The following is a 9,968-nucleotide window of genomic DNA, read 5'->3' on the forward strand; positions in this document are numbered from 1 at the left end:
GTGCCCTCGCACCCAACAGGGCGCCCCCGGCTTCTCTCCCCATCGCCTCTCCCCGGTGTGGGCTCCTCTCACCGCCTCTGAGGCCGAGGACCTTGAGCCATCTCCCCTGTCCCCTGCAGAACACCCACGCCCTCCTGGACGTCCGGCTGGACAGCGTCCGTGCCCTCCACAGGTCGGAGATCTTCCCCATCATCGTCCACATCTCCGTCAACGAGAAGGCGGCCAAGAAACTCAGGTGGGACCCCGAGGGCTGGCGGTGGGGCTGAGCCTGGCATCACGTGCCTCTGGGGCGTGGCCTGGGGTCTGGGACAAGCACCTGCAGCCTCCCCGCTGGGAGCAGCCCTGACGGTGAGGGAGGCCTGGCACCCGCCTTGACTAAGGCCGCGTGTTCGCTGGGGTACGAGCAGCTCACGGTCCAGCTGCGCTGGGTGAGGACAGGAGCTGAACACCGTTACTTGGGGTGTGGCTGGGGACAAACCCAGACGTCCTGTTGCCCCCTTACCACTTGTCAGCTGAGGTTGTAAACTGGACCCCGCGCCCCACACCCGTGCAGCGTCATCCGGGGCCTGACTCCTGTCTTCCTTACGAGGCGCTCGGACCCCCAAAGCGGGGCAGGGCATTTGTGCCGCGTGGCCCGTGTGCTGGTCCCCTGGCATTCCGCGCCGGCGGTCGGCTTCCTGGGGCTCCGCGCTGGGCCGCCGCACGCAGCTCTCGCTGAGGGGTCCCCCCCTCCCCGTGTCCGGCCCTTGCAGGAAGGCCCTGCAGCGGCTCAACACCTCGGAGCGGCAGCTCCTGGAGGCGGGCAGGCAGGAGGAGGGCGAGCTGGACGAAGTGCCCTGTCTGTACAGCCACCTGGCCCCCGATGGCTGGAGTGACCTGGAAACCCTGCTCGGCTGTGTCCGCTTGGCCATCGCGGACGAGCAGAAGAAGGTTGTGTGGACAGAGAAGAGCCCCCGCTGACGCCCCCGGAGTCCCCTCCAGAAATTGTGGGGACCTCTGAGTCCCCACAGGAGTCCCCGACAACGTGGCCCTGTGCTGAGTCCCCACAGGAGTCCCCGACAACGTGGCCCTGTGCGTTGAGCTCAGGGCCTCTCACGCACAGCCCTGGGGGTGCTCACCAAACAAGCCCAGCTCTCCGGGCATCGGCTCCCCTCTCTCGCCAGGGTCTGACCTTGAACTACATGCAGGGGACAATGGGCATTCGGACCATCTCCTCCTCCTCCAAGGCTCCGCGTGGTCTGGAACCAGACGCCCCGAGAACATTTCCGCAGCGGGGGTGTCTCCCGAGCCTTCCCAGAGCTGGAGGCCCCAGATGTCCAGAAAACCACCTGTCGGACCCGAACCACTGTACTTCCCTTTGCAATTCAATGTGCCAAAGGGCTTGTTCCAAAGTCACAGTGGCCGCAAGCTGGTAGCCCTGATGACCCCCACGGTCACTCCCATCCCTGCCCAGAGCAGAGACACAACCCCTCTTGTGATGTCATCCTGGCTAACTTTCTCAGCTCCTGATGGCAGACAGGTGCCTCAGGAACTCCAATTTAGAGAGTTGTGTGTATGTGCTGGGAAGCCTAGTTTCCCAGGGATGGAAACAGTATTTTCAGCGGTGCCTGGCGGTTTTGGGGGACCCGTGGGGGGTCCTCGAGAAGCCTTCCACAGACACATTGCACGAATGCCATCTGGGCTCCCCCTGAGCCTGGGAACTGCCCCCCTCTAACTGGGTACCTCCCCCCCCACCAGCTCCTTCTCCAGAGTAAAGGACCTTTACTCCACCTCCAGAGCTCAGGAGACATTTGGGCGTGGCTTGGGCAGGGACCCCCAGGGTCCCCTCACCACCCGGCCTTGCCGCCCGCGGTCACAGACTGAATGGAGTTTTGGCAGCAGCGGCCCTGAGTCTGAGTGCCTCGGGCGGCTGCTCTAGAACTCAGACCGCCATTATCGCAAACGAGGTCAGAAAATGAACTTCTATGTATTTTACCGAAATAAAGCTTTTCCAGTGCCCTGGACCATGGCTCTGTCCCTACGCCGCCAGGATGAGGTTGGCAGGGGAGGGGAGGAAGGCAGGAGCCCGCCACTCAAGGGAAAAAGCCCCCGCTTTCTGGGTCTTTCCAGGTTGAGCAGGTGGAAGCTGGGCAGGTCCGGGGCAGCTACGAGCAGCAGCACGGGTGTCCAGCCGGACAGAACTGACCCAAGCCACAGGATGGGGTCTTCGTGCTTGGACATTCAGAAAGGATGAGCTCTGCCCACACAGACCACAGAACGAAAGTCGGCACCCGGGAAGCCTGCCACGGATCAGCAGCCTGGCAGAAACCCCGCCAGGGTCGGGAACTTGACCGTGGGGCAAAGCGAAGGACGCGAAACACGCTCAAGGGTTGTTCGAGGAGTTTTTTTTTTTTTTTTTTCCAACGTTTTTTATTTATTTTTGGGACAGAGAGAGACAGAGCATGAACGGGGGAGGGGCAGAGAGAGAGAGAGAGAGAGAGAGAGAGAGAGAGAGAGACACAGAATCGGAAACAGGCTCCAGGCTCCGAGCCATCAGCCCAGAGCCTGATGCGGGGCTCGAACTCACAGACCCCGAGATCGTGACCTGGCTGAAGTCGGACGCTCAACCGACTGCGCCACCCAGGCGCCCCAATTCGAAGAGTTTTCAAGGCCAGGGATGGACACGAGCCAGACACTGGGTTCCCACATACAGTGTGGACTGGGGCCACCGCCACCCACGGGGCACCCGGAGGCCCATCTCCTCCCGGGTGAAGGGCGCGGGGACGTCTGTGGGCTCCGAAGAATGAAGGTCTCGAGCCCCAGGTCCCAGCGCCTTCTCTTGGCAGGTCCCCAGCCGAACCCAGGAAACAAGCCCCCCTTCCTGCAAGTCCTGTGCTGAGACATGACTCGGACACCAGGACGACCGCGTCCCCACTCCCACGGGCGGAGGAAGGAGCCGGGCACAGGCCCCACCACTCCCCCCTCCACGCAGCGGCAGCAATGACCCCAGCATCAGGGAGAGCCCTGCTCAGACGGGAGGGTCGCTGCCCCTCCCTCCGCCTCAGCTGGAAAGGTGGGGACCGGGCGTGGGGAGGCCTCCCACGTGCCCCCGGCGACCCTCAGAGCTCATTGTGGAGCGGCCGGCACTGGGGAGAGAGCCTCTCCTCCAGGACACCATCGGGAGCACACACCCAGGGGTCGTGGGTCTCCCACTGCCACTTGGCCAGCTGGGTCTGGAGCAGGTCCAGAACCTGGGCATAGCGTGGATCAGCGGCCAGGTTCCGGGTCTCGTGGGGGTCCTGGCTGAGGTCGTAGAGCTCCCAACGGTCCCGGTAGTAGTAGTGATGGAGGTCCTTGTACCAGCCCGTGGGCTGGCCGGCCGCGGTGCGATTCAGGAGGTCCTGAAAGGTGGGCGACACGTAGAAGTCCTGGTCGATGGGAAAGGGCATCCTGAAGTTCAGGTTGTGCACCAGGCGGAAGCCCCGGTGCTGCACGGAGCGCATGGGGTAGGCCATGGTGACCTCGTGGTGGCTCTGGCTGCCAAAGACGGTGCTCCAGAGGGGCTCTGCCTCCAGCGCCGGCAGGAGGGACCGGCCGGTGAGCCGGACGGTCTTCGAGCCAAAGATGGGGTAGCTCGGGTAAGGGACGGAGAACCAATCCAAGATGGTGGGCGTGAGGTCTGCAAAGGAGGCGGGGTCTCGGCACGTCGGCCCTCCGCGGCACGGGAGCCCCCACCACGGAAGGGCTCGATCCAAGCCTTTCTGGAACGCTGCTGGGCCCCCCTGCACACCAGATCGCCACCAGGGAGCTGCGCTGGGTCCAACCTGCCACTGTGGCCCCAAACCTCCAGGACGTGACGCCTTCAGTGGCTTAATGAGAGGCTCCAACTTGGCAATACTGGGGCTCCTGGTAAAATCTCTCAGGTCCGTAAGGAAGCCCCCCCGGAGGGCCTCATCTGTTCTTGTCCTGTGCTGTGGCCACAGCGCTACGGAACTTGTGCGTTGGGGCCAAAGGGCGATGTGGGCCCCAAGCTGCCCTGGCCCCTCAAAGTCAGCTTCCCCGGCATCAGCAATGCAAATTCTCCGACACTCTGGGGATGTCCACGTGCACACCACGTGGACGTTCCCTAGCACTCCAGGGGGCTCTGACACTCACCCGGGGAAAAAGCAAGTCTCAGGGGCAGCGACACCAAGGCTAGAATCCTATCTTGACGCTTACAAGCTGTGTGCCCTTGGGCAACTCACCTTACCTCTCTGATCCCCATCTGCACTTATAGAACGGGGTGGCCCTCCCTTCTCTGCCCAGGTGGTATGGGAACCACGTAAGATAGCGGGTGTCGAGCGCTGTCTGGACACGGTGGTACCACTAAATTTGCCCCCGCCCTCCTCCCCCCCCACCGTGTGAGCCGCGGAGCCATACCTAGGAGGCTCACGTAGGCCTCGCTGACCTGGCCCCAGCGTTTCGTGTGCTCCGGGGACGACACCAGCAAGGGTTCGGCGGTGCCCGGCCAGTACAGGTTGGTCCTGCCGCTGGGGAAGGGGATCCCGTTGTCGGACGTGAAGATCACCAGGGTGTCATTCAGGACACCTGCCTCATGCAGCTCCTGGAGCACGAGTCCCACCCCTGGGGGTGCGGAGGGGACAGCAGAGCTCAGCCACAGACGGGCATGGAGGGGCGGGGAGGGGCGGGCACTCACACATTCCTCTGTCCACCTGTTGGACCTCTGCTGTCTGTCCCCCTCCCCCCACCGGCCACCGCCCCGGCCCCTCACCCAGCACCCTGTCCTGGAGGGGGCCGGGGACGCCGGCCATCCCTCAGCACATCCGTGGCACCCGCACGGCCGGTTTGTTTTCTGGAATCTCATGCCTGCCCTGTGTGGGTAGCAGGGACCATACGGGGCGACGGCTGGAAGACAGGAGTCCCCCCACACTTTCCCCCTTCCCAGGTCACCACCCACTAATGGCACCAAACGATAAAGGTTCCAACTTTCTGTAGTGGCTGAACGGCGGTCCCTGCGAAGGGAAACAAACCCGCCAGAACCTGTGAACGTGACCTCATTTAGTTAAGGGGACTTGACAGATGTCACCGTCACGGATCTTCAGGGGATCATCCAGGTGGGCCCTAAAGCCTACGACAAGGGTCCTTACAAGGAGAGACACAGCCAAGACGTACGAGGCTATGTGAGGCCGGGCAGAGACTGGAAGGGTGCGGCCACGAGCCAAGGGACACCTGGGGCCCCCAGACGCCGGAGGAGGCAGGAGGACTGTCCTGTGCCCCAGAGGCTGCAGGGGACACGGCCCTGCTGCCACGACTTCAGACCTCTGGTCCAGGACGGGCTGCAAGCTGCAGCACACCGCCGTCCGGGCTCCTGGAACCCACCTTGGTCCATGCGGCCGATGGTGGTATACTGGGCGGCTAGGTCAGCTCGGGCTGCGGGAGTGTCGGGGACGAAGTAGGGCACCTGGGGGAGCAGGTGAGGGCAAAGCCAGGGTTGGAGCACGGAGGCCGGGGGAAGGGGTGGCCAGTGCTTGAACGGCGGTAGATGAGGGCCAGCCCCCCTCCCAGGGCCCGAAATCCTGCTCCACGGTGAATGGTGGGGCCCAGAATGTCCCCGCTTCTAGACACGTTAACACTTGTTTGCCGGCCGCGCGGACGGGAACCGGATCCAGTGGGTCTCCTGTTAAACGTGCTAACGTCACACGCCCGGGGGCCCAGGCCGCCAAGCCCCCTCCCGATTTACGAGGCGGAAGAAGGGTAAGCGAGCATCTTGGAGACACGGCGGGGGGCTGTCCTACCACCACGTCCTGTGGGTCGTAGGCCTGGGGGGTCCAGTCTGGGATCCGCCCCATGCCGCTGTCCCCGTTGCCAAACTTCTCACAGAAGGTCCCGTACTGGGGCTGGGAGTGCCCACAGCGGTGGGGGTCGTGGAAGGCGACGTAGAGGAAGAAGGGCCTGCCCGGGGGGGGGAGGGGCTTGAGTCTTGAGGTCAGCTGGTTGACATGCCACCTGGCTTTCTACGCTGCGGAGCCCCATTCTTTAGGCGGGAACACCCCTCGGGACCGTCCCCTCCTCTGTAACTGAAAACGTCCCCTCTCCTCTCCCTCTGACCAGACTGACTTGAGTATCTGGAACTTTCTCCCCCTCCCCCGCTCCTCCACCTGGGGTCTCCAAGAATCCCAACTAAAGACTCTGGGATGTGCATCTGGCCGAGGGGGTGGGTGGTAAGGGGGCGGGGGCCTCCGCGCACCTGTCATCCTGAGTCCGCAGGAATTTCCGGACGAGCAGCTTAATTCTGGTGATGTTGCGTCCTACCTGGAGGACAGAGCCGTTCTCCTCCGTGTAGGCGAAGTCAAACGGGTACACTGGCTCGGGCCCCACGTGCTTCTTCCCAATGATGCCTGGAGGTGGGGACACGGGCCTTCCAGAGCCCCTGAGGTATCCCGTCCCCCTCCGCTCCCTTCTGCACCCCCCCCCGCAAAGCCCTGCCCCGGTGTGGCCTCTAGGCGGTCAGCCCGGGCCCTTGTCCTCACGGAGCCAGGGCTCAGGGGAAAGGCCGAGGACCTCGGGTGTTCAGAGCAGGCGACACGGGGCTGACCCCGAGGGGGCCTGTGCGGTCCCCGCTGTGGCAGGAAGCCGCTCACCTGTGCGAACGCCAGCCTGGCCGAGCAGCCGCGGCAGACTCTGCACCTTGTCGAAGGAGTTGAAGTGGTGGACGTCCTGATGCAAGCCGTACATCCCGTTCTGATGCTGCGGCAGAGACGCGCGTGACGCGGGGCCCCACCTGCCCCGGCTCTCCCCGTGGCTCGTCGCCGGGCCCTCCGGGGGCCCCCTTTCGGCCCGGGCGGCCGGCACCCAGGGAGAGTTCCGCGGCCTCTCCCTCAGGCCCCTACCGTAGGACGTCAGCAGGGGAAACAACGCGCCGGAGATGTGCCCCAAGGGGGGGCTTTTATTTGCTGCTTTTTTGTCTACCTGGGTTTTCCAGCTTTTTCGTCGTGAGCACATGCCACGGCGGCAAACCGCTGTTAACTAGATTTTTTTTAAGCTTATTTAGAGAGAGAGCACGAGTAGGAGAGAAAGGGGGGGGGGGGATCACAAGCAGACGCTGTGCCATCAGTGTGGAGCCTGATGTGGGGCTCGAATCCACAAACTGTGAGATCACGGCCTGAGCCAAAGGCGGACGCTTAACCCACCGAGCCACCCAGGCGCCCCGATTAACTGGATTTTTTACAGCATAAAAAAAACAGTCGCCCACGTTACAAACTGAGACTGGAAAGACGTAAGACAAGCTGGCACGGTGCTCTCCTCATTCCTACGGCCCGGACGGGAGTGCAGCTCACAGCTGCCTGATTAACCTTCCAGGAAGCGTCTGGGTAGTGGCCACACAGGGGCCGCCTACACGTGGCCTTGGTCTCTCCAATGGGGACGCACACAGCACACCGGCTCCCCGGAAGATGGTGTCTCGGGGTAACACATCGGGAGTAAGTACTCGTGCACCCGAGTTCACAGCAGCGTTAGTCACGACAGTCAGAGGAGTACAAGCAACCTCGGCATCCATCGGCGGTTGAACAGGTAAGCAAAGTGCGCCAGACCCGCGCGACGGAACCTCACACGGTGTTTTGGCCACAAGGAAGGACATCCTGACGCCTGCTACGACGTTCCCGCGAGGCCACTACGCTCGGTGACATCAGCCAGTGCCCACAGGACACACACCGTAGCAACCGCACGCACTGAGACGAGACTAGAATAGAAGGGGCCAGGGGCCGGGAGGGGCGCAGGGAGGCAGCGGGCACAGAGCTTCGGTTCGGGAACATGATTAAGTTCCGGGGGTAGACAGCAGGAACGCCGCGCGATAACGTGAGCGTATCTGATGTCGCTCAGTCACGCACTTAAAAAAAAAAGTGACTGGAACGAGGGCACCTGGGTGGCTCAGTCGGTTAAGTTCCTGACTTTGGCTCAGGTCACGCTCTGCCGCTTCAGGAGTTCGAGCCCCGCGTTGGGCGCTGCACTGTCAGCACAGAGCCCGCTCTGTCTCCTTCCCTCTCTCTCTGCCCCTCCCCCACAGCCTCGCATGGGGGTGCTCTCAAAAATAAATGAAAAAACATTTAAAAAATATTTTAGAAAAGACTCAAAATGGTAAGCTCCGCCCTACACATATTCTAGCACACACGATACAGAGTAAACGTTTACATGATAGCTCCTACCATCACTCAAGCTCCCGAGATAACAGTGTGACAGGAGTCAACCCCGGACAACCGCGTGCCAGGCACCTGGCTATGCGCTTTCCATATAAAGCATGAGCTTGGCCAATCCCGTAAGAATCCCAGGAACGAGGTGTCCTCAAGACCCCATTTCACAGGTAAGAAGACTGAGGTTCGCGAGTATGTGATTTGGTCAGGGTCCCACAGAGCCGCGGAGAGGGCGCCCTCTAGCCCATACTCGAACCCGCTTGGCTGGGAGTGGGGACAAGAGGGTGGACCCATCCCCAGGGGAGGTCAGGGAGGGGCTCGCGACACTCCCACACCCCTGCTGCCCTCACCTGGGGCAGGCCAGTGAGCAGACTGGCGCGACTGGGAGAGCAGCTGCTGACCGAGGTGAAGGCATTGCGGAAGACCAGGCTGCGGCGGGCCAGGGCATCCAGGTGAGGGGTGGCGATGGCGCTGTTGTTGTAAGTGCCGCTCTCGAAGCCCCCATCGTCCGCTGAGGAAGGCAGAGGCAGAGGCCACGGGGGGCTGGACTCAGGACTGAGGGAGACCCGCAGTCCTGCTGTGGTGGCCTGGGCCCCTGGTGCCCGGGCACGCGTGACACCCAGGCGGCAGGACCCAAGTGGGCATTGGATCTGGGCAGGCGTGCCACCTGAGTGGGAATGCCACCAGGCACGCACAAGAACTGGGCGAGCGGTCAGCAGGCAGGCGTGAAACTCCGGTGGCCTGACACCGGGTGGGATTGGTACCCAGGCAGGCACGACACCCCAGACGGAATACTCAGGGGAGTGTTAGCGAGTGGGTGTGGCTGGGCAGCCCCCGGGGCTCCGCAGACCCTGCAGGAGCTGTGGTTTCTGCACCAGTGTCCCCAGCAGGGAGGAGCGGATGGGAGCCCTCAGAGGAGAGCAGCTGGATGTTACAATCAGCGGAAGGGCGGGTTGGAGACCACAAACTTAATCAGAAAGAGTGAATCTGGCAGAGCCTCAGACCTCAAAAGAGGAAAGAACAGGGTTGTCTTGTGACAGCCCCGCTCTGGTCACCAAGTCTCGTGAAAAGCAGAGCGCTAGAAGAACTTGGATATCTGGGAGGGGATGGGGTAAGGAGAGACGGCAGATGGGTGGCGTGGGGGGGGGGGGGGCTGCGGCTCAGCCAGGGGGAGAGCTGAGCCACAGCGCTCCCGGGTCTGAAAAGGGAAGGGCAAACTTACAGGGTTTCCCCGCTGGGGAGGAGATGAGCCCCCCACCCCCCACCCCGGCCGGCACCCAGTCGCGTCTCTGGGGACTTGGACCCCAGCTCCTTCCTCCACCGCATCCCCTCTGGGGGCTGTGGACCACCGAGCTCTGGAAGGCCACCCAGCTGCCCGAGCTGGGGGCCCGCAGGGCTGGCCCTGGCTGCTGTGGGCACGCGTCGCGGTGCAGGGTCAGGGCCAGCGGCAGGAGTGGGGCGCTGGACGCCGGCCCGACCCCTGCGGAGCCCGCGGTGGGCGAGGCCGCCCCGGCCTCCCTCTCCGAGGAGCCGAGCGCCAAGAGTCTGGGGCAGCAGAGAGGGCACACGGGGAGGGCTGCGGGGCTCGCTGGCGAGGGGCGCGGGGGCGCACTCACCGAGGATCAGCAGCACGTTCCGGGGGCGCGCCCCGGGCACGCGGCAGAGCCCCAGCGCCAGCAGCAGCACCCAGCAGGCCGGCCCCCGACGGCGCATGGCGGCGGCTCCCGGCCCGCCGCCCCGCCCCCGCCCGCGGTCACGTGGCACAGACCCCGCCCCGGGGTCACGTGCGCGCCAGGCCCCGCC

General features: G+C 63.7%; 2 protein-coding genes across 2 annotated transcripts in view; one reads left to right on the top strand and one right to left on the bottom strand.

Moving 5' to 3' along the window:
• CARD14 (caspase recruitment domain family member 14) overlaps positions 1-1,955 on the top strand; it is a 28,136-nt gene extending 26,181 nt beyond the window's left edge. The window contains exons 20-21 of the mRNA XM_042967206.1: positions 120-235; positions 753-1,955. Coding sequence (XP_042823140.1) covers positions 120-235; positions 753-960 — 324 coding nt within the window. The 3' untranslated portion in view covers positions 961-1,955. The remainder of the gene's footprint in view (positions 1-119; positions 236-752) is intronic.
• A 606-nt stretch (positions 1,956-2,561) lies between these two features.
• SGSH (N-sulfoglucosamine sulfohydrolase) lies at positions 2,562-9,898 on the bottom strand. Its single transcript, XM_042967207.1, has 8 exons — positions 9,782-9,898; positions 8,516-8,676; positions 6,621-6,726; positions 6,227-6,377; positions 5,775-5,931; positions 5,359-5,440; positions 4,399-4,602; positions 2,562-3,658 (listed from the first exon to the last, which is right to left on the bottom strand). The coding sequence occupies exons 1-8, from the start codon at positions 9,876-9,878 to the stop codon at positions 3,099-3,101; spliced, it is 1,518 nt and encodes a 505-aa protein (XP_042823141.1). The 5' UTR covers positions 9,879-9,898; the 3' UTR covers positions 2,562-3,098.
• Positions 9,899-9,968: the final 70 nt, after the last annotated feature.

The sequence above is a fragment of the Panthera tigris genome, chromosome E1, assembly GCF_018350195.1.
Source record: "Panthera tigris isolate Pti1 chromosome E1, P.tigris_Pti1_mat1.1, whole genome shotgun sequence".
Classification (NCBI taxonomy): Eukaryota; Metazoa; Chordata; class Mammalia; order Carnivora; family Felidae; genus Panthera; species Panthera tigris.